Source organism: Sphaeramia orbicularis, unplaced genomic scaffold, assembly GCF_902148855.1.
Source record: "Sphaeramia orbicularis unplaced genomic scaffold, fSphaOr1.1, whole genome shotgun sequence".
Taxonomy (NCBI): Eukaryota; Metazoa; Chordata; class Actinopteri; order Kurtiformes; family Apogonidae; genus Sphaeramia; species Sphaeramia orbicularis.
This window is the reverse complement of record NW_021941543.1, coordinates 7501-34107: the sequence shown is the minus strand read 5'-3', so window position 1 is coordinate 34107 and position 26607 is coordinate 7501. Positions and strand designations below refer to the sequence as shown.

The 26607-nt window shown below is 35.9% G+C and overlaps 1 protein-coding gene across 1 annotated transcript in view; it reads left to right on the top strand.

Moving 5' to 3' along the window:
* The window catches only part of LOC115416065 (semaphorin-6D-like), a 47930-nt gene extending 21593 nt beyond the window's left edge, over positions 1–26337 (top strand). The window contains exons 2-12 of the mRNA XM_030129777.1: positions 18–233; positions 1613–1727; positions 4666–4723; positions 8668–8724; positions 9487–9588; positions 17935–18025; positions 20577–20699; positions 21922–22010; positions 22112–22201; positions 23598–23725; positions 26202–26337. Coding sequence (XP_029985637.1) covers positions 89–233; positions 1613–1727; positions 4666–4723; positions 8668–8724; positions 9487–9588; positions 17935–18025; positions 20577–20699; positions 21922–22010; positions 22112–22201; positions 23598–23725; positions 26202–26337 — 1134 coding nt within the window. The 5' untranslated portion in view covers positions 18–88. The remainder of the gene's footprint in view (positions 1–17; positions 234–1612; positions 1728–4665; positions 4724–8667; positions 8725–9486; positions 9589–17934; positions 18026–20576; positions 20700–21921; positions 22011–22111; positions 22202–23597; positions 23726–26201) is intronic.
* The last annotated feature ends 270 nt before the right edge of the window (positions 26338–26607 follow it).

Here is a 26607-nt window from a genome sequence, read left to right as displayed (position 1 = left end):
CTTTTCTTTCTTCGCAGTCGACGTCCACCATGTTGTGCTGACATCACCAAACCCCGTCCCTCCTCCCTCCCTCTCTCTCTCCTTCAAAATGGACCATACCGATTGGCTGTCGTCATGGCGGCGGCCGCTGGTGCTGCTCGTGCTCATGTCCTGTTTCTTGAGGGCGTCGGCCTCAAACCCGACCACGCCCTTCCCCAAAGATCTGGAGCCAATCAGCACGGTCACCTGGGAGCGTAAGTACCACGACTTTTAATAAAAACAATGAAAATGTGTCAAGATCAAATTAGACTAAGATAAGATGAGTTAAGATCAGGTAAGACTGAAGTAAGATGAGTTAAGATAAGACTTAAGATCAAATTAGACCAAGATAAGATGAGTTAAGACTTAAGATCAGGTAAGACTAAAGTAAAATGAGTTAAGATAAGACTTAAGATCAAATTAGACTAAGATCAGATGAGTTAAAGTCAGGTTAGACTGAAGTAAGATGGGTTAAGTTAAGACTTAAGATCAAATTAGACTAAGATGAGTTCAGACTTAAGATCAGGTAAGAGTAAAGTAAGATGAGTTAAGATTGGATAAGACTAAAGTAAGATGAGTTGAGATCAGATAAGACCAAAGTAAGATGAGTTAAGATAAGACTAAGATCAGATAGGACTAAGGTAAGATGAGTTAAGCTCAGATAAGACTAAAGCAAGATGGGTTAAGTTAAGACTTAAGATCAAATTAGACTAAGATGAGTTCAGACTTAAGATCAGGTAAGACTAAAGTAAGATGAGTTAAGATAAGACTAAGATCAGATAGGACTAAGATGAGTTTAGACTTAAGATCAGGTAAGACTAAAGTAAGATGAGTTAAGATCAGATAAGACTAAAGCAAGATGGGTTAAGTTAAGACTTAAGATCAAATTAGACTAAGATGAGTTCAGACTTAAGATCAGGTAAGACTAAAGAAAGAAGAGTTAAGATCAGATAAGACTAAAGTAAGATGACTTAAGATAAGACTTAAGATCAAATTAGACTAAAATAAGATGAGTTAAGACTTAAGATCAGATAAGACGACAGTAGTAGTTTAGTGGTTCAGAAGTTCTTAAACAGTTTAGATCAGTAAGTGGGTTTTGTCGTCAGTAGTTGTTTGGGCCTTAATGGGTTAAAAGTGGTTGAAAACTGTGTGTGAGTCCTGGTTTCACCCCCAGGTGTTTGTGTTTATGTCTGTGTTTATGTTTGTGTTTATGTTTGTGTTTGTTTGTGTTTGTGTTTATGCTTGTGTTTGTGTTTATGTTTGTGTTTGTTTGTGTTTATGTTTGTGTTTATGCTTGTGTTTATGTTTGTGTTTATGTTTGTGTTTATGCTTATGTTTGTGTTTATGTTTGTGTTTGTGTTTGTTTGTGTTTATGTTTGTGTTTATGTTTGTGTTTATGCTTATGTTTGTGTTTATGTTTGTGTTTGTGTTTATGTTTGTGTTTGTGTTTATGTTTGTGTTTATGTGTGTGTTTATGTTTATGTTTGTGTTTGTGTTTATGTGTGTGTTTATGTTTGTGTTTGTGTTTGTGTTTATGTTTGTGTTTATGTGTGTGTTTATGTTTGTGTTTATGTTTATGTTTGTGTTTGTGCAGAGTCCTACCAGTACCCGGGCTTCCAGGGCTTACTCCAGGACAACGACACCCTCAGACTGGGCCTGGACTTCCAGAGGATGTTACGAATCAACCACATGCTGTACATCGCCGCCAGGTTCGAACACAACACCGACTCACGCAGACAGCTGAGTGTCCGTCTCCATGGAAACGGAATAAAAACATCAAACTGAGGGAAGCGGGATCTCATGTCCAGACCTGGTGTAGTTTAGGAACAGCTGCACAGACTGATAGGAGCCGGCCTTTTCTGACAGTTTTCACCAATTTATGGACTTGGAGTGTCTTATTCAGAGTCTGAAACTGAAGCTGAACTTTGTTTCCACCGTCAAACACTACGACTGTTTTATTCAAACGACTCTCACCTTATTGTCAGGTCCAAAGACAGTAAATATTCACTTATTATAGTCAATGGATGAGAAGTTATTGCTGTTTTTTAAATAAATACAGGAACACAATTTAAAATATTCACACTGACAGGTCCAATGAAAGGTTCCATCCATGTGTTGCATTCACTGTCCTCTGGTTCTGTCTGTTCTTTCTGTTTACATGAGGAAAGTAACGTCCAAATTATGATCAGCCATCCATGATATAATCTGTTCTACATCTCATATTTATACATTTAGCTCTTATGTACTTGTACTCTCATATTTATAGATTTTAACTCATGTTGTTTACTTTTACTCATATTTATTAGAGGTGAATAACGGTGCACTCGTTTGTACTGAACTGTTTCAGTTCGTGGCCTTGTGTACTGAACAAATCCATGTAGTTTATGTGAAGAACACAAACACTGGAAGCACACGAGCAGAACCCATGAGCAGAGTTTCCTCTGTATACATTCAACAGCAGCGAATTCTGAGCACGGCTGCAAAAAAAACCCAAAACATGACAACAGAGAGTGGAACAGAGGCACAGAAGCCTGGTCTGACGTTCGAAGCATGTTCAGTTTCGGTTTCGGTTTGTGTTTTGTTGCAGCTTTGTGGCACAAAAGTCCTCAGGTTCATTTATAGAAAAAGGTTTTATTTTTGAACTGTAGTTGGTCAAATCCAGTGAACCTGCTCCTCTTCTCCCTCACTGTTCCTCTGTTACTGTGAGGTCACGTTCACAGCACCTCAGGAAATACTGTGAGACGTTCACAGACACTCAGTAAATTACAGTGTTTACCACAAATGAACACTGAACTTTCAAAAATGCAAAAATACAGAACGTGGGGTATCAGTTAATGCACAAATGACTGAACAATGTTTTGTACAAATGTCCTGTGTCCCACAGGTAGTTATGGAGCGTACCCCCAACACACACACACACACACACACACATGCATATATACATACATACATACACACAGGGTGGGGAAGCAAAATTTACAATATTTTGAGGCAGGGATTGAAAGACAGTGTATGACCAATTAGTTTATTGAAAGTCATGAAAATTTATTTGCCACAAGAAAATGTCCATAATAGAAAATGTTTTTATTCTATGTGTCCTCCTTCTTTCTCAATAACTGCCTTCACACGCTTCCTGAAACTTGCGCAAGTGTTCCTCAAATATTGGGGTGACAACTTCTCCCATTCTTCTTTAATAGTATCTTCCAGACTTTCTGGTAATAGTTTTGCTCATAGTCATTCTCTTCTTTCCATTATAAACAGTCTTTATGGACACTCCAACTATTTTTGAAATCTCCTTTGGTGTGACGAGTGCATTCAGCAAATCACACACTCTTTGACGTTTACTTTCCTGATTACTCATATGGGCAAAAGTTTCTGAAAAGGTATGGATAATAGTGTTAGGTATGATTATGACATCAGTATATGTTTGGGTTCAAAACCACTGACGTAGTGTCTGCTGAGAAAAAAACAACTAAATGTTCATTGTACATTTGGCTTTCCCACCCTGTATATATATACACACACATGCATACATACATTCATACATACACATACATATACATACATACATACATACATAAGTACATACATAAGTACATGCATACATATACATACATACATACATACATACATACATACATATACATACATACATATGTACATAAGTACATACATACATACACATACATACATACATACCGATGCAGTTTGAGAAATGTTTAAGTATCTTGTTTTTTCATGCACAAAATGCTGTGTAAAAAGTAATATAGCCCAACAACAATGCATTATTTATTGGCTTTCATTACCCAGTATCATTCCACTCTAGTATTCATGTATTTTCTCTCACATTTATAGAATGTCTCTGATACATTTTAGCTTTTATATACATATAATTTTTTCAAATGTTATATTATATCTGTGTTTATGTCCTATATTTTCTTTTCCACATCCATGCATGTCCCTGTGTTTTTGTGAGACTTCTAAACATATAGATCCACTCGTGTAATAAACGTGTATAAAGGAGCCGTAGATGATGATCTGAGACAACAGCTGTTTTTCTATGAAACCATCAGGTTTGCACACATCGAACACATAAAAAACAGCGTTTTCTAAAGCCTAAATCTGTTTTTAATGGTTTCTATTCAGCGTTTCTCCACCGCTCGGATGGATGAGGTCATTCAGTAACACAGGCCCAGTTCATGTTGGGTTTTTTCATCCTTTTCCTCTGTTTTTTTTTTTTGGTTCTTCTCCATCTCACAGCTGTTTTACTCAAGGCCAGTCATCCACAACACTGTTAAAGCTCTTATTTCTGCCTTTTCTCGCAGTGAAACGACTAAAATAGTGTCTTTTCTAGTCTCACCCTGAGGATTTATGCATCGAATTATCTCATTACACACTCGTAGCTCTGAAAATAAACACAAGTAGGATTGTAACCTTTACATACTGACATCTGACAGCAGTGAAAACACAGAAAATGATTTAATTTAGATGGAAACACGAAGGCTTTTAATGAAATTACCAACATGAGCAAACAGTAAAGTAGTTGCTTTTCCATTGACCATTTTTTTGACATGACTGATCTGGTAACACACGTCCACGTCATGTGAAGTATCGTATGTTTGACCGTTTTGTGTTTTTCGCTTTCAGGGATCACGTTTTCGCTGTGAATCTGACGACGGCTGTGGACGACTTCGTGCCTCGGCTGGTGAGAAACTCTAGATTTTTCCACTCGTCATCCAGTTTCCTGTGGAGTTTCCCTTAAATTCTCCTTAAAATTGATAAAACTCAAAATTCCACAGACACAATAATTGATATAACTATATTAACTTTGGAAATTTTTAAATATTTTCTGAATTGTATAATTAGTGTTGGTCATTTTAACATATTGTACATATTTAGATGTGAATATAAGGTCTGATGTTTGACACCTTAAAAAATGTCTTAAAAATGTATAAATTCAGTCTCTTCAAACCTACAGATAACCTGTTTATGTATTTAGTGTAGTTTTTGGTATATTTTAGTCTATTTTAACACATCTTTTTGTGTATTTTAGTGCATTTTAGTGTATTTTTTGTGTAATTTAGTGTATTTTTGAGTATTTCAGCATATTTCTTGCACATTTTAGTGTATTTCAGCATTTTTTGTTTATTTTTATATGTATTTTAGCATAGACTATTTTTATGTATTTTAGTGTATTTTCCTTTTTTTTTTTTTTTTTTTTTTAAAACTGTGTTTTAGTCCATTTAAGTGTATTTTAGCAGATTTCCCCTATTTTTGTATCCTTTAGTGTATTTTGTGTGTATTTTAGTTTATTTCTTGGGTATTTTAACTTTTTTTTTGGTATATTTTTTGTGTATTTCAGTGTATTTTTTGTGTTCTTCAGCATATTTTTCTATCTTAGTATATTTTCTTTGAATTTTTTGTATTTTTTGTTTTTTTTTTGTGTGTGTTTTAGTGTATTTTGTGTTTTCTTCAGCATATTTTTCTATCTTAGTGTATTTTATTTGTATTTTAGCTTACTTCTTGTGTATGTTAGGATATTTTTGTGTATTCTTTATAATTTTATTTTGTATTTTCATGTATTTTAGAATTATTTTTTAATTTTTCGTTCATTTTTTTTGGGGGGGTGTAGTTTAGTGTATTTTTATGGTTGTGTTGTGTGTATTTTGTGTCTATTTTTGCACATTTTTCTATCTTGGAGTGTTTTATTTGTATATTTTAGCTTATTTCTTGTTTATTTTTTAATATTTTTGTCAGTTTTAGTTCATTTCTTGTGGATTTTTTTTGTGTATTTTAATGTGTTTTTGTGTTATTTTGTGTGTATTTTTATGTATTTTGTGTCTTTAGCACATTTGTCTATCTTGGAGTGTTGTATTTGTATTTTTGCTTGTTTGTTGTGTATTTTAGGATATTTTTGTGTATTTTATATGTATTTAGCATATTTGTGTGTATTTTATTGTATTTTTTTGAATTTTTGTGTATATTTTAATACATCTGTTGTGTTTTTTTGTGTATTTTAGTGTATTTTTTGTGGGGTTTTTTCATGTATTTTAGTGTATTTTTTATGCATGTGTGTGCATAATAAGTCCAACATTCATTCATGGGTGAAAATGTAACATTCGTGGACGTAAACATGGTTCAGATGGTTCATCACAGGAACTCTGAGCCTGTTGGACGGATCTTAATGTGAATGGAATGAATGAAATCAGACCAAAGGAACACAGAAAATGTGTTGAATTCGTGTTGGCTCAGCCTGTGGATTCTCTGGTTTCTAATCAGAGCTTTTGTTTTGATGGCGTCGTTGGTTTCCTTCGAGCTCCGAGAACAAACCGCAGACACAAACGCATCCTTTTTCCATTTGTGGATATCAGACGGCAGAACAAAACGGCGGCGGCGTGCGACTCGCCGCCTTTGATCTCAACACCTCCTCCTCATCAAAGCGTCGAGGTTACAGGACGCCTCCCCGCGGTAATGGGCCTCCCGGTGCATTGTGGGACGGAGGCCCGCCGCGGCGCTTTGATGTGAGCTGTTAGTGTCGTTATCATCGATCCGACCTCGAGTCCCCGGCTCAGATTCAGCCTCAGAGCCGGAGTTAGAAATAAGACGTCACTGTGGGGGGGGGCAAACCTGTGGTCGGCGGCCCTCAGCGGAGACGCACGGTTAACACCAGCGCCGCTAACGTCACAGCTCAGATAAAAGCGATTCAACAACAGGATGAAAGTCAGATCCACATGGAGACGCAGATCCAACAGCAGATGTGGAATTCAGACTCAAACAGACGAGTCCGAGGCGTTCGAACATCGCAGATTTAGTCTGTTTTTAACGAAGGTTTTGTTTAATAACATTGTTTACGTCCTTCGTGGGTTGTGTTTTGCTACGAGTTTGTGTCTTTGGCATTTTTTTGTGTCTTTTTCTTGTTCTGTTTTATGACTTTTTTGTGTTATTGTGTCTTTTACATTTTTGACTTTTCATTTTTGTCTTTTTATTTGTTGCGTCTGTTTTTTACCTCCACCAGGAGGTACTGTGATCACTGCTTTGTGTGTTTGTTTGTTTGTTTGTTTGTTTGTTTGTTCGCAACTTTACAGGAAAACTCTTCCACCCATCTTTCCCAAATCTTCCCCACAGATAGGCCTAGGCTCTGGGACCAACCCATTACATTTTGGGCCAAGTAGGCCAGAGTTCAAGGTCACAGCAAGGTCACAACATCTACAATTTTCCTTCTGTCATCATTGAACAATTTTTGAAAATTCATTAAAAAAATTCAAAACGACTACGATTAGCCTCCAATTTGATCCACCTGTAGCTTAGAACAATCTCTTGTATCTGGAACTACATTGTCCACATCCACTGTGGAATGTGGACTCTGTGGACATTTACATTGAACATTGAAAATCCCATTTCCCACACTTTTTTCATTAGAACTCAACAAATATTGATTGGAATGGAATAGAATTGGACAGACACATGACTGGTACCAAGCTTCAACTTTGTACAAAATATCATTTCCCTCCATTTCTCTTCCGTTACGCTCTGTTGACTTTTGTTATTTTTTATTACCATGTTTGACCGCAGTTTTTCTGCTGTATGGAACAACCTGGAAACTGTTGAATTTAAACAGAAATCGTCGATCCACACATGCACACCGTTCAGGGTGCTTGGAGGAGGTTTGCGTTCTCTGAACACTTGTTAGTTTTCATTTTTGTCTTTTTATTTTGTTGCGTCGGTTTTTTCTCTGTGCATCTTTTTCTTTTTTTGTGTAGTTTTTGTTTCGTGTCTTTCATTTTGTTGCATATTTTTCATCTCGTTGCATCTTTTTCTTTTTGCATTTTCTTAGTTTTTTGTATTTTTGGTCTTTTTCATAATATTCATCTTGTTACATCTTTTTTCTGTTTTTATTCTTGTTGTGTCTTTTTCATTTTTTTGTGTATTTTTTGTTTGTGTCTTTCATTTTGTCGCATATTTTTCGTCTTGTTGCATCTTTTTCTTTTTGTATTTTCTTTGTTTTTTGTGTTTTTGGTCTTTTTTGTAATATTCATCTTGTTGCATTTTTTTCTCTTTTAATTCTTGTTGTGTGTTTTTCATCTTTTTAATGTTTCTCATCTCTGGTTTGGTTCTGAAGTGGAACCGGTTGGTCCAGGTCCAGATCTGACCCATCTCCAGTGGGTCCAGGTCCAGATCTGACCCATCTCCAGTGGGTCCAGGTCCAGATTTGACCCCCCTCTGGTGGGTCCAGGTCCAGGTCCAGATCTGACCCTCCTCCAGTGGGTCCAGGTCCAGATTTGACCCCCCTCTGGTGGGTCCAGGTCCAGATCTGACCCATCTCCAGTGGGTCCAGGTCCAGATTTGACCCCCCTCTGGTGGGTCCAGGTCCAGGTCCAGATCTGACCCTTCTCCAGTGGGTCCAGGTCCAGATCTGACCCTCCTCCAGTGGGTCCAGGTCCAGATCTGACCCTCCTCTGGTGGGTCCAGGTCCAGGTCCAGATCTGACCCTCCTCCAGTAGGTCCAGGTCCAGATCTGACCCTCCTCCAGTGGGTCCAGGTCCAGGTCCAGATCTGACCCTCCTCTGTTGTAGTTTTTCCTCAGACGTGTGACTTCATAGACCCGTGGCCCTTGAACATGTGACGCTGACGTTCTTTCATGTGTTTCAGAACCTGACGTGGAGATCCAAGGACGTCAGTAAATGTACGGTTCGAGGCAAGAACAGCGTGAGTCCAACCAGTCCCACGTCATCTACACACTGTTTTATTCTTTTCTTTTCTGTTCTTGCTCTTGTTCTGTTTCTGTTTTTTCTCTTTCTTTTTTTTTCCTTCCATCATTTTTCTCCTTTTCCAGTTTCTTGTCTTTTCATTTTTCTTTTTTGTGCCTTTTTTTCGCTTTTCTTTCTCTGACTTTTTTCTCTTTTCTTTCTTTTGCTGAATCAGTTTTTGTCAAAAAACAAAGTGTTTCCACTTCTGCTTATTTTAGTCCCAGTGTAACGTCAATAAATAACCAACTGATTTACTATAATACAGATAAAACTGATTTATTTGAATAATTAGAATCAATTGTTGTTGTTTTTTTCCCACTATTTTTCTCTGTTGTAATTCAAATGAGGCCTTTACCTCGGTATGTTTCAAAATTAAACAAAAGTTTTATATATAATTAAGAATTTTCTTGGAAGAAGTGGTAGATTGACTGATTGATTGATTATTATTATTATTATTATTATTATTATTATTGTTGTTATTATTATTTATTAATTAATTAATTTATTTATTATTTGAACACTTAGAGCAAAGTTTTAAATTTCCAATAAACCAATAAAACACAAAGAATTTAAAACTTGTTGTTTAAAGACTCAAAATCAGATGCATTCAGAAAAACCAACACGTTCACTCATATTCAGATAAAAGTGGAAACGTGTCACAGTTTTACTTTCATATTTAATGTGTTTTTAATGTGTTTTTCTCGTCTTGTTTCCGTTTCAGGACGAGTGCTACAACTACGTCAAAGTGTTGGTTCCTCGAAACGACGAAACGTTGTTTGCTTGCGGAACGAACGCCTTCAACCCGACCTGCAGAAACTACAAGGTATGACAAATAAACAAACACAAATCCACAACAAATAAACACAAAATGACAACAAACAAACACAAACCGACAAACGGGTCCAAAAAATCCAGATCGGGACATGACTATTATTTATAGGTTATTGCACAGGCGTCAAACATGCGGCCCGGGGGCCAAAACCGGCCCACCAAAGGTTCCAATCCAGCCCGCGGGATGAATTTTCAAGGTGCAAGTTAGGGCATCGAACTCAAAAATAATATCATAATAACCTATAAATAATGACAACACCAATTTTTTTCTCTTTGATTTAGTGCAAAAAACATTACATTTTAAAAATACTTACATTCAGAAACTATCCTTTAACAATAAAATGTGAATAACCTGAACAAATTTGAACAACCTGAAATGTCTAAATAAAATTAAGTGTAATTTTAACAATATTTTGCCTGTTGCTAAATGTTTTGTGCCTTGGTAGATCTGATCTGTAATACATATGTATAAATGATAAGTCGAGGCATAATATTGATAAAGTTTTAATCACATTTCTTAACAAATTTCATTTTTTTTCAGGTTATTCACATCCTTTTTGTTTGGATAGTTTGTAAATGTAAATATTGGCATAACTGAATGTTATTTTTTGCACAAAAAAAATTTGGAGTTGTCATTATTTATTGACTATCACGCTGTTAGTTTACTGGTCCAGCCCACTTCAGGTTAAATTGGGCTGAATGTGGCCCCTGGAAGAACATGAGTTTGAGACCCCTGGGTTATTGTGTTCTTATTGTACTGGGCTGAACGTGGAACCTGAACTACACTGTAAAAGAAAAACCCTGTAAAAAAAACAGTAGTATTCCAGCAACAGGGGTGCTGAAAAAATGCTGTTAAATAACGGAAAATAATCATCTCAGAAAAATACAGTGATTTTTTAATTAAAATACAGTTTTTTGTCCTAACTTTAAATAAGATTTTACTTTTTTTTAAAAAAACTTTTTAATGTTTAATAAAGAATATTTTCATGTGTTAAAACAATCAAATTACATATATATATATATATATATATATATATATATATATATATATGTATGTATATATATATATATATATATATATATATATATATATATATATATATATGTGTGTATATATATATATATATATATATATATATATATATATATATATATGTATATATATATATGTATATATATATAAATAATTTTCAGTGAGACTTAGTTGTCCAATCCACTGATAAAAACTGTATTTGGACAGTTTATCAGTGCTTATACATGTTATACATTCACAAAAATACATTTATTCAACATTTTTGTCGTGAAACCTCCTGTAATTACACAAGATATTTGTCAATTAACAAACAAGTCTGGTTCAACTGACAGAACAAATACTTCTGTTACCGTTAATTGTCAGTAATTTTATCTCCTTTTATTTCTTTCTTTTTTTTTTTTTTTACAGTATTAAACTTTAAATTAACAGTTTCATCTCATAAATTGAAAATAAATATTTGTGAAATTATAATACATTTGCAAATGTATTTTAACTGTATTTTTCTGTGAAAAAAGAAAAAAAATTCTTTTAAAAAAATTGAAATTTTATGGTTATTCACAGTTACAGTTTTTTCACGTTATTTTGCACTTGACGTGTAAAATCACTGTCTGTTTTTGGAATTCCATTGATATTTTCCTGTATATTAAAAATACAGGAGAAATCTGTAAAATAAACAGTGAAAATTCTGTTAAATCACAGATTTTTTTTACAGTGTAGAAGAAGAAAATGATCGAAAACACATGCACACAAAAACAAAAAAAAAACCACGAGGTCTGACAGAATTAAAGTGAATAAGCCTTTAAATATATCCTTCTCTGTGCATTAAGTCATCTGCTCTGGGCGTTTGTTCTCTGTTGAATTTCCAAACACATGGCGCTAACGTCGGGCTAATGAGCGCACAGACGAAGGCGTCGTTTTCATCCTCTGTACGATAACTTTAATTCAAAGTTTGAGACACCAAATGCGACTCCTTCTCACAAAAGGCAGGATTCCAGGCGCCAGTCGAGCTTTTCTCAGCCACCGGGGTTTGATTGACGGGCGCTGACCCGGTTTAGAAGAACCTGCACCAGCTTTGAAACCTCCGACGGCGGCAGTGGAAACGACACCTGAAGAAGACGAGGCACGTTAGAAGAGTCGGGATCTCAAATGGAACGCTGCACTTGTTAAAAAAAAAGAAGAAAAACGCTGATTCCTGCTCTCGTTCTGCGGCGGGAGAAGACGTCCGTGTGATTTCAGTTTTGATGAATATATGGATAAAAGATCAAACTCTCACTGACGTTTGTTTTTTAGGCTGAAAGTTTAGAAAATCTGGAATTTGACTCTAAGTGCTGATGTGTTGTTTTTAAAGCTGCGTCTGTGAGCGTCGTACAGCGTTTAGATACGAACGAATGAAAGTTGAACGTCCGCTCAGATGGAAGGAGTCGCCTCTTGGATTTAAAGGATTAGATGTGTGAGTTTGGCTGGTGTTGAAGTTTAACACCCCAGGCTGTTGAAAGTGGGAAATGGAACCCATCACATCAGCGTCCACTTCTGTAAACGCATCAGAAATTAATCCTGGAGCTGAATCGGATCAGAAAAAGAAAATTACTCAAATGAAAATGTTTAAATCTTAGATAAAAAAAAAAATCCAAATGTCACATCGTATCATTAGATTAGATTAGATTAGACTAGACTAGATTAAATTAAATTATTTTAAATTAGTTTAGATTACATTAGACTGAATTAGATTAGATTAGATTTTATTAAATTAGATCAGATTAAGGTAAATGAAATTTGATTAGATTAAATTAGATGAGATTCAATCAGATTACATTAGATTGGAACTCAGGAAATTGAGATTCCAGTAGCAGCACAATATCGAATGTACATATATAAGAAATATATTACAGGACAAAAAGAAAAGAAAATAGTAATAACAAAGTAGAGACCTGCATTAAGATGAAATGGAGGTAAAAATGAACAGGAACAGCTGTACAGCAGTATGGATTAAAAAAACCAAACCAAAACAATCAATGCATCTGTGTTTAATTGAGTAAAAACGGTCCAAACGTCCACATTTGCTTCCATTTCGTGTCATAAACCCTGTCGTGTCCTGTGATGAATGGAGTTCCTGATGGTTTGTCATTTTTTAAGCCGTGTCTCCGTGGTCTGTTTGCTCTAAAACCTCGGACGGAGCTTTATTTAAAGACAGCGTGGCGTCGGTTCAACCTCCTGCCGCCGCCGTCCAATAGAAAAGCGACAGGAAGCTCCAGACTGACACGACTGTTAATTATAAAAATCTGACCTGAAACAACCTCGGCATCAATCATCTCTGCGGTCGGAAAAACTACAGACTGAACTTCCACTCAATTAAACTCAACCTCATTTATTTATTAATTTGTTTTTTCCCATAATGCCATATTTCTGGTTTTGGCAGCCATTAAAAACCACCATTTGGATTTGTGTCTAATCCAGATCTGCAGAGATTACATCAAACATGTATTTACAGGCTCAAATCAGAACCTGAAGCACACTAAAATATGACGAAAAAAACCCAGGAAATATGTGACAAAGCATCATGGGAGTTGTAGTTTATGATAACTGTTCAAAGTAACAAATGACTGTCGACAACAAATGTTTCCAGAAGCTGTCAAAAGACTATCTACGGTAGCCCATAAGTGATAAAAATAAATAAAATAAAAACGCGGCAGGACTCGGCAAACAGGTGCGTTTGAGAACTGCGTGAATGCTACACTAACACTAAGGCCCAATCCCAGTTCACCCCTTAGCCCCTCCCCCTTGGCCCTTGCACTTGGCACTACCCCTTTAAACAGAGCTGTAAGGGTTAGGGGTTGAAACATTCTGCGATGAAATGGTCCTGTTAGCACGTAGCTGCAGTAAATCACAAAAACACATTAATGTTGGTTAATGGATTACCGCCTCAGACACCTTTAGAATTTGTACACTTAGGAACTATGTTAGCTTCGCCCTGAGTTAAACTGCGTGCCTGCGAAATGCATTACTGCCGGTGTTTCTCCAAACTGTTCCATTACTCCGTTAAAATGAAGTCCAGCTAAAGCTGGAGCTGCTACCAGAGGGTGAACGCTTAATTTAAATGATCAACTTACCACTTTATGTTTAAAAAGGTTTAAAAATTTAAAACAAAGGTTGATTTATTGCTTCAGGCAAAAAAAAGAAAAAATTACAAAAATGCGAACATCAAAAAGAAGTCAGTTATCAACTAGTATCTCTTACGACGAACTCCCTAAATCTGCTTTTTCATATTAATATATCTAAAAGTCTCCTTCATTACATTTTATAGTCTTTGGTCACTTGGAAGACTTCCATATTTGGTCCATAAGTTCAACATACACATATGATTGGTTGACAGTTGTTACTATGTAAAACACATCAGACATACGTCAAGTGCTCCATGTGAGGTGATTCTAAGAAAACACACATTTGAAAGTTCACTTAAGTTTAACAAGTGCCTTGGACATCTGTCAATCACACCTTGGTTTGACATCTGCACAAAGGGTTCAGCTTTAGTTTGCATGGCTTCACCACAAATAGCTTCATTAGGTACGCCTCCGTCTAACGCTTACACGAGGAGGCTAGCATTTCTTGACCACAGAAAGTCCCTAAGTTCATAATCTAATTTTTCTGCTCGGCTCACTTTACCACAAAAAACTTTCCAAAGCTGCAAAATAGGATTTTTTTTCGTAGAATCTGACCTTTTCTCCAAGTTCAGTACACACAGGTGTGAGTTTCAACGCAACCACACACAACACACGAACCAAACCTTTCTCTGACTGTTCAGTACAAATAAAATGAAAATACAAAATACAGATACAAAATATAAATCAGAATATAACAACTTAGATCTGCAAAATAAAACACTCATCAAGCAAAACAACTTATAATACTTCATTTCTTCTTTTCCTTTTTGGTTCATACATTTTCTCTTTTGTTTTTTATATTGATATTAATTTAAATTAATTAAAATAATTAAAATAAGCCTTAGGATGGTCATCTGACATTTTAGTGCAAGACCAGTGTGTTACAGTCCAACCCTTCCAGACCTGGTACGTCATCAGCAGTCATCATGCAAAACAGAGGGGGGAGGGGCCAAGGCGGGAATTAGGATTCAGCCTAAACTTTGATGTCAAGTTGAGGGCCACAAAATATCATCTGACGGGCCGCAAGTTTGAGACCGCTGCTCTAGTACAATTATTAGAACAATAACAACATTATTTTAGGTTTTAGAAATTCATTCATTCATTCATTTGTTTTGATCAGAAGAAAAAAAAATTACATTTTTTTGTGTACAAGGAACTAATATCCAAGCAAATGCATTAATACAGATGATCAAGACAAAATAGCAAACTTCTTAAATCCCACCCCCATCTCACATTTATACAACATAATACATGCCTTTTTCTGCCTTACTGATATAGTAACATCTGAAATGATTAAAATGTTAATGTCTCTGTTAACCTAAATAACATCTCTTGCTGGTCTACAGTCCAGAAGTAAATCTGATAAAAAGCCAAAAAGAAAAGCAAAAGAACGCGTATTTGAAGGTGAACTGTGTCCAAATATGAGCAGGTCCTGCAGACTCTGAGCAGAGCGTCTGTAGGGTTAAACCCAGACAGTGCGGCGGGTTGTGAGTGCAGCCTCGCAGCTATAAACAGCCCCATTCCCCCGAGGCTCGGTGGCAGACAGGTATATTTATGAGGCTTTTCAGGAGGCTAAACGCTCCCGCAGGCTCAGCCTCCGTTAGCCAGTCAGCCGGCGTCGCCGCCGGACCCCAGAACCTCAGCACGGACGACAGCCGACAGTGAAATATGAGCTGCCACTTATCACCTTATATAACACGTCAATAACTTTATCAGCAGCTTAATAAGACCACGAAGTGAGCAGCACATTAGCACATGAACTCTGAAGATAAGGCCTGTTCCATCAGATGAGGGGAGATGGACATAGCTGACAGCATGTGACAACATATTTACACCAAAAAAAAGGGTCATTTTAGCAGAAAATAATGGATTTCTTTGGCAACATCTGATTAACTTTAGCATTTAGCTCATGGTTTATATGAACAGCTGTAGACATGATGTGTCCCAATACTTTTGTCCATATAGTTTATAAACATCCATCAATGAGTCATTTTATGCAGCAATTTCTCAGTGTTTCAGTTTATGGTTTATGGGTTCATTTTAGTTATTTTTAAGAACAAACACCATATTACTTTATTTTTCTTCACTTTTTCTTGTGTTAAAGTGAATCTCTTTGGGTTTTGGACTACATGATGCTTCACAGATACAATAATTCATATTTGTAGAGTAAACAATGATCAAAATAACTCAAAACAGGACAGAATAGAGTAAAATCTACCATTAAACTTAAGGAAATTTTAATGTTTTTATCTCAAATCGTCATGAACAAGACATCGTACAGCTGTAGACATGATGTGTCCCAATACTTTTGTCCATATAGTTTAGAAACATCCATCAATGACTCGTTTCTATGTTTAATTTAAGATCTGTTTCATGTCCATAGGATCATTCTGAATGTTTTTGTCCATTTACTTTATTTTTCTTCAGTGGATCAGCAGTTTCTCTGTGTTTCAGTGTCTGGTTTCTGGGTTCATTTCAGGAGGCTCATGCTGATTAAAAGAGGCGTTTCTTCAAAAAAGGTTGAGAAACACAGTCTTAATTTATAAACCAGATGCTAATTAGCAAATCAATCCCAAAGACCCTGGACTGTCTAATAGGATGAAACCTGTCTTTTCCCTGAAGGGTAATTTTCAAGGAAAATAATGTGTTTCTGATGAATATTAGCATAAATGTTTATTTACAGGATGAAATCAGAACCAAAAACACACTAAAATCTAAAAGAAAAAAGGCAGGAAATATGAAACAAAGCATCATGGGAGCTGTAGTTTATGATAATAGTTCAAGGTCACAGACTTTACATGTTGAAATGTAAATTCTATTATATGAATAATATAAAATGTTAATAAAAATGGTCAAAAATGGACGTTAGAAACATTTTTTGCTTCCATTTCCTGTTCCAATATCATCTTTAAAGGGAACACATTTACATAGAGGTTATAAACACCAGAATAAACTCTGTCTCTTTAGACTCAGTACAGTTATCAGAACAATAACAACATTATTTTAGTCTCGCTCATGGAATGAATCTCCAAACAAAACACACTAATGTTTGATTTTTGCTTTGTCTTCATTTCTAAACCAGATGCTAATTAACAAATCAGGCTTGCATTTGCATTTTTCCTCCAAATGTTCCAAAGCAACAAACTATTTCACACCAGCATCAGAAACAGCCCTGAAGACCCCAGACTGTCTGAAAGTATTTATTTATTTATGTATTTAACCTTTATTTAACAGGAAAAAAGCTCACTGAGATTAAAAATCACTTTTTCCAGAGCGTTCTGACCAAAACAGACAGCAGCTGAAGTTCCACAAAATAGAAATCACAGCCATACGTTAAAACTAAACTATACAAGAAACAACATAAATTCAGTTCAGCTTTATTTGTACAGTACATTTCACACACAAGGCAGAGTCAATGTGCTTCACAACAGATTTATGATATAGTGACAGTAAAAAGCAACCATAAAAAAGAGAGTGTGCGTGCAAGTAAACAATCCTATGTACACACACTTAAACTCACACATGCACACACAACTTAACACTGTTGAAAAGACACATTTTTAATCTGTTTTTAAAAATGGCTGATGAAAGTCCGTTTAAAACCAAACACTAAACTAAGAACACACATATTCACTTTCTGTCACTGCCCTGAAATGTGTAAATCCAACCAGAAGTCTGTATTTACAGGATTGTACAGGAAACTCTTTTAGAGGTCGTTCTGTAGTTCTTTAGCCGGTGTCTGTTAGAGTTTATGTACACGAACCTGAAAGTCAGCCTGGTACTAACCCACTGTTGGCTTTTGGACGGTCTGCTGTTTATCTCCTTGTGCTGTTTGGAAAGCTGCTGAATACTGGAACTTCCCTAATAAAGTATCTATCTATCTATCTATCTATCTATCTATCTATCTATCTATCTATCTATCTATCTATCTATCTATCTATCTATCTATCTATCTATCTATCTATCTATCTATCTATCTATCTATCTATCTATCTATCTATCTATCTATCTATCTATCTATCTATCTATCTATCTATCGAAAACACCATAAATAACTTAAAAGGTACTAAAAGTATGATAATGAAATAAACATGAACATGAGTGCTGAGTCAAAGTGTCTCCTGTGTTTCCTCTGGTGTTCTTCTAGATGACCACGCTGGAACAGGTCGGGGAGGAGGTGGTGGGTCAGGCCCGGTGTCCCTTTGAGTCCGGTCAGTCCAACGTTGGCCTGTTTGCCGGTGAGTTCAAGGACATGTCGACAGCCGGAAATCAGAACTGATACTTAGAAATAAATGGAAACATAATGCCGCGTTTCCACTACGTGGACTCGGCTCGGCTCAGCTCAGCTCGGTATTCCTGGAGAGCGTTTCCATTACAAGATACTACTGACTGTACAGTACCTGGATGCGGCGCGTTACTTCCATGTCGTCTGCTCAGAGAGTTGCTGATAAACTCTCTCGTTGCGTGTTGTCTCATCTGAATTTTTACGTCGGCCACCAAAGACTGAATCTCCTCCAACCATGATGTAGTTTTACAGCTGTCATCGTGTGGATTAACCTATCGCTATATTTACTGTCAACTTCCGCATCTGTTTTTTGTAAAATGGCAGGTCACAGAGAAAACTGTCTGACCAATCAGTGGTCTGCAGTGTGTACACGTCACATTTTAGTATCTGATCCCCAGTCCTGGAACCTCGGCGGAGGTGATACCAAAAAAGTAGTACCGGGTACCAGATTCCAGGTCCTTTTTCGTAATGGAAACACAAAAAAGGCCGAGTCCAGTCGAGCCGATACCACGTAGAGGAACCAGGGCATATGAGACTATTATACTATTACTATTACAGTGTAGTGTGTATCATGTATGTGTTGTATGTTGTTTGGATTTTGCATGGCTGCTGCCGTGGCAGAGCTTCCTAATCTCAATGGCACATCCTGGTTAAATAAAAGTAAAATAAACAAATAAAAAATAGTAAAGTAAGAAACACTAAACCGTAAACCTACGGCAGTGATTTAAAGGATTCATGGACAACACAGAGGAGTTTTAGTTCAGAAAATAACATCTGATCACCGACAGAACAGAAAAAAATTCAGCTTTTAGCAACTTTTACTCATATGAAAGTAAATGGCAAAAAACCAAAACCTCCTATCTGCAAATTTTTAGATTTTGGGTTTTCACATTAAATGGTGAGAACAAGGATGACTGCACATTTTCAGTCTATCTGTGAGATAATCCTGCCCTTTCTTATGACATGAAGGTCACCTGACAACAACAACGAAGACCATACGATAATGAAACTGAACCATCAATCAATCAATCAAATTTTATTTATATAGCGCCAAATCATAACAAAAGTTATCTCATGACACTTCACATAAAGAGTTGGTCGAAACCAGACTCTAAGCCAATTTACAGAAACCCAACAGAATCCTCCAGGATCCACGTTTTTTTGTTTCCTGAAGAAAGTGATTTTTTTCAGATAGGAGGTTTTGTGTTGTGGCCATCTGGCAAGTTTTAAACTTACATCTACAATGAATTCATGTGTAGAAAAATGTTTTTTTTGTCATATTTTTGGGAATTTCAAAGTTCTCATCAAAAACAGAAAAACAAGACATTGAATACCACACGATGTTTTGTTTTTTTTTCTTATCAGTTCAACACTTTCTGTAAAGCCCTGTGAGGAGACTTTGTTGTGATATTGGGCTGTATAAATAAAATTGAATTGAATAGTCTTTATTGTCATTGTGCTATTCCAGTCAGCGCAACAATATGAATAATGTTGACAGCTGGAAATCTTTTAAATCTTTGAAATTTAAAAAACACTAAACTGTAAACCTACAGCAGTGATTTAAAGGATTCATGGACAACACAGAAGAGTTTTGTTCAGAAAATAACATCTGCTCACCGACAGAACAGAAAAAAATTCAGCTTTTATCAACTTTTACTCATATGAAAGTAAATCCAACAGCTGCAGATGTTCTTTGGCAAGTTTTAAATTAACATCTACAATGAATTCATGTGTAGAAAAATTGTTTTTTTTTTTTTTTGTCATATTTTTGGGAATTTCAAAGTTCTCGTCAAAAACAGGAAAATAAGACAGAATACAATACAATAGTGTTTTTTTTTTTTTTTTTAATCAATCCAACACTTTCTGAAAAGCCCTGTGAGGTGACTTTGTTGTGATATTGGGCTGTATAAATAAAATTGAATTGAATTGAACTGAATACAATAGCCTTTATTGTCACTGTGCTACTCCAGTCAGTGCAACAATATGAATAAAAAGCCAATACCTCAGAAAATAAGAATGAATTAAAAGAGTGAATGTAAAATTACAAAAAACACTAAAATGTAAAATAAGAAAATAGAATATAAAATTTAACAAAAAGTAAAATATGAATAGACACAATTTTAACAGTATGTATGTCTATGAAAGTCTATAAAAATAGTGCATTTATGTTTGAATAAATATTCAATACATATTGCATTTTTATTGCCAGAACAGAGGATTCAGCTCAAACTGCAAAGGACTATTACTGCAGATCATTGACACTATTCAGGTTTGGGGCTGTTGGGGCTGTTGTGGACTGGTGGGTCTGTTGGGTCTGTTGTGGGCTGTTGGGTCTGTTGTGGACTGGTGGGTCTGTTGGGTCTGTTGTGGGCTGGTGGGTCTGTTGTGGACTGGTGGGTCTGTTGGGTCTGTTGTGGACTGGTGGGTCTGTTGGGTCTGTTGTGGACTGGTGGGTCTGTTGGGTCTGTTGTGGACTGGTTGTATTTCTGTTTTCTGTTCCTCAGGAGGAGACTTCTACTCCGCCACCATGACCGACTTCTTGGCCAGCGACGCCGTCATCTACAGGAGTCTGGGCGAAGGTCGGCCCGTTCTGAGGACCGTCAAATACGACTCCAAGTGGCTCCGAGGTCCGACATGGGACGGGTTTCACTCATGTCACTGTTTGTTTTCCACTTACCTGGTTTTACAAAAGCCTTTAAATAAGATAAAGGCTTTTGATCGTCCTTAAACTGAACTAAAAGGATCAGTGTCATTTTGTACACAGGGTTAGAATTAGGCTAACTGCAAATTAATGCTAATTGCAACGACATAAATATTTAAATTTACATAAATATTTACATAAAGAACAGATTTCTTGTTCTCTGTATGTTTCATGTTTCGCTCTTGTATGTTTTCTGTACTGTGGTTTTTGTATTTTGTTATTGTGAAATCAAAGTGTTATCTTATTTTATCTTATCTTGCCTTACCTTATCTTATCTCACCATACCTTACCTTATCTTATTTTACCTTTCCTTACCTTACCTTATCTTATTTTACCTTTCCTTACCTTACCTTATCTTATTTTACCTTTCCTTACCTTACCTTATCTTATTTTACCTTGCCTTACCTTACCTTACCGTACCTTATCTTATTGTACCTTACCTTATCTTATTTTACCTTTCTTTACCTTACCTTATCTTACCTGATCTTACTTATTTTACCTCACATTATCTTACTTTACCTTTCCTTACCTTACCTTATCTTATTTTAACTTACCTTATCTTACCTTACTTTACCTTACCTTATCTTATCTTATCATATCATATCTTACCATAGCTTACCTTACCTTACCTTACCTTGCCTTACCTTGCCTTACCTTATCTTATTTTACCTTACTTTACCTTACCTTGCCTTATCTTACCTTACCTTGCCTTACCTTATCTTATTTTACCTTACTTTACCTTACCTTGCCTTATCTTACCTTACCTTGCCTTACCTTATCTTATTTTACCTTACTTTACCTTACCTTGCCTTATCTTATTTACCTTCCCTTCCCTTCCCTTATCTTATTTTACCTTACTTTACCTTACCTTGCCTTATCTTACCTTACCTTACCTTACCATTTTAAGTGTGTATTTCTGGGAAGGGTTATTATTCATGACATATTGTTGCTAATACGTTGCTAAATTCTTTAACTATTGAAGTGAAAAGGCTAAATTCAGGGTATGTTTATGCTAATGTTCCACAGAAGTCTAAATCCTCTTCATTTGAAGTGAAATGGATGTTAAACTAAAGGTGTTAAATGGACTTTTCCAAATGAAGTGTCTGCTCTGTTTTGAACCAATAAGTCATCCTCCTCTGTTTCCGCAGAACCTCACTTCCTTCACGCCATCGATTATGGAAACTACGTCTACTTCTTCCTCAGTGAGATCGCGGTGGAGTACACGGCTCTGGGAAAGGTTCGTAAAAGCGTCAAAGCTAACGTTCAGCCTCGCATCGACGGAGTGACGGAGGGTCGTCCTGGAAACGGTGACTTTAACCTCCTCTGCCGCTCTTTCAGGTGGTGTTTTCTCGAGTGGCTCGGGTCTGTAAGAACGATAACGGCGGTTCTCCTCGAGTCCTGGACAGATACTGGACCTCCTTCCTAAAGGTGAGTGCGTTTCTTAACCTTTAACCTTTAAAGTTCCTCTGGTTTCATGGAAGAGACAAAATGAGAGTGTTAGACCTAGGGCTGTAAGAAAATATCAGTTCTGCAGTATATCGCAAAATTTCATTTCACAAAACATGTCGGTATTAAAAGTACTGTATCGATATTTTTAGGTATTTATTCAATGCAGATATTATGGAGGTTCATTTTAGCTTTTTTGTTTTTCTTTTCTGTTTATATTTAATTTATTATTATTTAACAGTTTTTTATTCAATAATGTTCGTTCCTTTGTTGGAATCGCACAAAAATCCTGTTCTGATGTTAGTTGTGAACTAATAGAATATAAACATTTGAACAGGATCTGAAACTGGAATGTCTGTAAAAAAAATATTAAAATTTTAACAGAGGAAAATTTTGTGATATAACATTAGATCCTGTTGTGATCAAATAAAAAATGTGTTTAGTATTTGTGCAGATTTCTGCTTTAATTCCGTTCTTCCAGGAAATAATCTTTTAAAAAAGAAACAAATCCAATTTAAAAAATTGCCTTTTTAACAGTATCGTGATATATCGTATCGTGATCCTAGTCTTGTGATTTGTATCGTACTGCCAGATTCTTGCTGATACACAGCCCTAGTTAGAACTATTGTAGGATCAGAGTAAAGGATGAAAACCACCTCAGTGATCTGGACTAGAGTTGGTCCGTTCCTGTCCAGGTCCTCTCCAATGGCAACAACAAGTACCTCATCCTTAATTGTTAATATTTCGCTGTAAGTTTTGTATTTCACAAATTCATCCCACAGGTCGGATTGGACCCGTTTTGGCCTGAGGGCCGTATATTTGACACCCCTATTGTAGAGGCACCATATGTGGTCATTTCATTGTGTCTTTCATTTGCTGAAGGATTACAACAGAATGTGCTGGTATTAGATATTTAGTAGATCTTCATCCATCACCTCCTTTTTCACTGTCATGACTTTGTCGTGCAGTTATCTTCTGTTTTTGCAATAACAATACAATATTTATTCAATATTTATTCAAACATAAATGCACTATTTTTATATAGGGTTGTGTTCATAGAAATACAGACTGTTAACACTGTTAATTTTGTGTCTATTCATTTTTTATGTCTATTTTTACTGTTGTTGTACCTATTAGTTCTTTTTACATTTTGTAAGATTTAATAATTTTAATTTTATATTTTCTATCTTAGTTTTTTTAATTTTATATTCACTTTATTCTCATTTTCTGGCATACTGCTTCTTTTTTTTATTCATATTGTTGCACTGACTGGAGTAGCACTCCATAAACTGACATCTATTCTATTCTATTCTATTCTATTCTATTCTATTCTATTCTATTCTATTCTATTCTATTCTATTCTGTGGTCCATGTTCAGGCTCGGTTAAACTGTTCAGTTCCTGGAGACTCCTTCTTCTACTTTGACGTCCTCCAGTCTCTCACTAACGTCCTGCAGATCAACCAGAGGCCGGCGGTGGTGGGCGTGTTCACCACACAGGCCAACAGGTAAGACGCAAACAGCAGTGTGAGGCGGACGTGTGTGTGTGTGTGCAAATATATATATATATATATATATATATATATATATATATATATATATGATTTTTTTATTCCAATTCTTTCTTTGTTTAAATATTTCTATAAATTATCAGGTTCTAGATCCTCTGGTCCGGTTCATTCGTTTCCTTTCTTGGTAAATTCCAGGGTCATTTCCAGTTGAATAACCTCTCAGCTGACATGTCTGTTTCTGCACATGAAATCTGACACCATGGTGGGTTTGGGCCGTGGGCCGCGTGTTTGACACCGGTGTCAAACTTTATGTCGGGGGTTTATTTCTGTGTTCAGTATTTTCATTATTTTTCAAAACAGCCAAGTAGCTTACAGAAATACAGAGGAGAAAAGAAGTTAATTAATAAGAAAGAAAGAAAGAAAGAAAGAAAGAAGGAAAAAATAAATTAAAGAAAAATAGGGCAAAAAAAACCCATCAACTCAACATGATCAGGTAGATGACGTTGCATCACTAGTAACTGGCTGGATTCCACACCGATTCCTACAAAAAACCAAAGAGCTGAGTGGCATATGATGGGTTTATGTCTGACTAATAACTCATATGACGCTGCACAGATGATGAAAAAACCAAACCTAATCTGATCGGTTTTGGAGCTGATGCAGAATCCAGAGCCTTGATGATCACAACAGGAGACAAAAGTTAAACATGTTAAATTTAGGTTCATTTCATTCCTGCAGTTGTTTCCCTGCAGATATTTTTTTATGTTGTTGAGTTAAAATGAAAAACGTGTAAACGAAGCAGAGGAAATATATTTAATTTTCTCTGTTTTATTGTTGGGTTTAAATTGGTTTGATATTCATGAGCAGTTTGTTGCATAAAAGTCTAATCTATTTAATTTCTTCGTTCACTGTAAATTCATTGTTTGGAGTCTAAGTTTACTTATTAAAATACTGATGCTTTAGCTTCAAACCAGGGTTACAAAGTGAGTATTGAATGCATTTGAATAAAAACAATTTAGAGCATAAAAATAATGAGAGGAAAAGAGGAAAATGCATAAATTAGAGCGGGTAAAAAAGCAGTGCAAACAAAGTAAAAATGAGATTAAAACCAGAAGAGTTGTAATTAGGGATGGGGATTGAAAAGGATTTAGTCTGTTAATTCTGTCTGATTAAATGAAGGTTTAATAAATAAATAAAATAAATAATAATTCCAGTTCTATTATCGATATCACTTGCTGATTCTCATTGGAATAGAGAATAAACAACAGTACAGATGGTTTTGTTTGCATTAATGTCCAATATACATTAATATTTTCCCCTCAATGTGAACAAACCTAAAGGGTTTTAAAGGTGTCGTTAAAGGAGTGTTCGATCTACCTGCTGCAGCCTCAGCCTGGTCGTCATGGAGATTATTCATAAACAATAGTAAAGCAGGCTGACTCAGCGAAATGACGCTAACATGAACAGTATCGATAAAACCAAGTCTGTACTAAGTTTGTTCTGGTTAAACTTTCTTTACATTCCACGTAAACTTCAAGAGAAGCTTTAATTCAAGAAAAACTGGAAAAAAAATTGAAGAAAATGAACAAAACTTGAAGCAAAACATGATTAAAAAATGAATTGAAAAAATGAAGGAAATGAAAGAAAAACTTGAAGTAAATGAACAAAATAAAAAAAGAAATGAACAAAAATAAAGAAAAATGTGAATAAAAAATGGGGATAAACAAACAAGAAAGAAAAGCTTGAGTAAAATAAACAAATATAAAAATGAACATAAAATTAAGAAAAAAAATTAAAAAGAAAAGCTTGAATAAAATGAACAAATATGATGAAAATGAACAAGAGATGAAGAAAAAACTGAAAATGAAGAAAAACAAATAAAGAAGAAAAGAAAAACTTGAATAAAATAAACATATGATAAAAATTAACAAAAAATGAAGAAAAAAAATTTAAAAGGAAAGAAAAGCTTGAAAAAAATGAACAAACATGATGAAAATGAATAAGAAATGAAGAAAAAGTGAAAATGAAGAAAAAAATTTAGAAAAGGAAAGCTTGAATAAAATAAACAAATATGACAATAATGAACAAAAAATTAAGAAAAAAAATTTGAAAAGTAAAGCTTGAATAAAATGATGAAATATGATGAAAATGAACAAGAAATAAAGAAAAAGTGAAAATGAAGAAAAAAATAAAAAAGAAAAGAAAAGCTTGAATAAAATGAACAAATGTGAAAATGAACAAGAGATGAAGAAAAAGTGAAAATGAAGAAAAAAATGTTAAAAAGAAAAGCTTGAATAAAATGGAAAAGAAATGTAGATAAAGATGAGGAGTCTACTGTTAGCATTAGGTGACAGAGGAGGTGTCGCTGTAGGCTCCGCCTCCACAGTCCCTGCCCCCACAGTCCCTGCCCCCACAGTCCCCGCCCCCACAGTCCCCGCCCCCTTTCTCAGTCCTGTTCGTGCTTTCTCTGCAGTATTCCCGGGTCGGCCGTTTGTGCGTTTTACATGGACGACATCGAAAAAGTCTTTAACGGGAAGTTTAAGGAGCAGCGGACCAGCGACTCGTCCTGGACTCCGGTTCCAGACGAGCAGGTTCCCAGACCCAGGTGAGTCAGGGGTCCGGTCCACGTCCTCAGGTCCCGTCCGGACCACGTATGTGACCCGTAGTCTGTGTTTGTCCTCAGACCCGGGACGTGCGCAGGCGACGGTCCGGCTGCAGACTACAAGTCCTCGGTCCAGTTTCCAGACGAGATGCTGACGTTCATTAAGTCGTACCCGCTGATGGACGAGGCCGTTCAGTCGGTTAACGACCGGCCCTGTTTCACCAGGACGTCCAGCAGGTGACGCTCACACCGCAGCCTTCGCTTATTTAACCTGTGT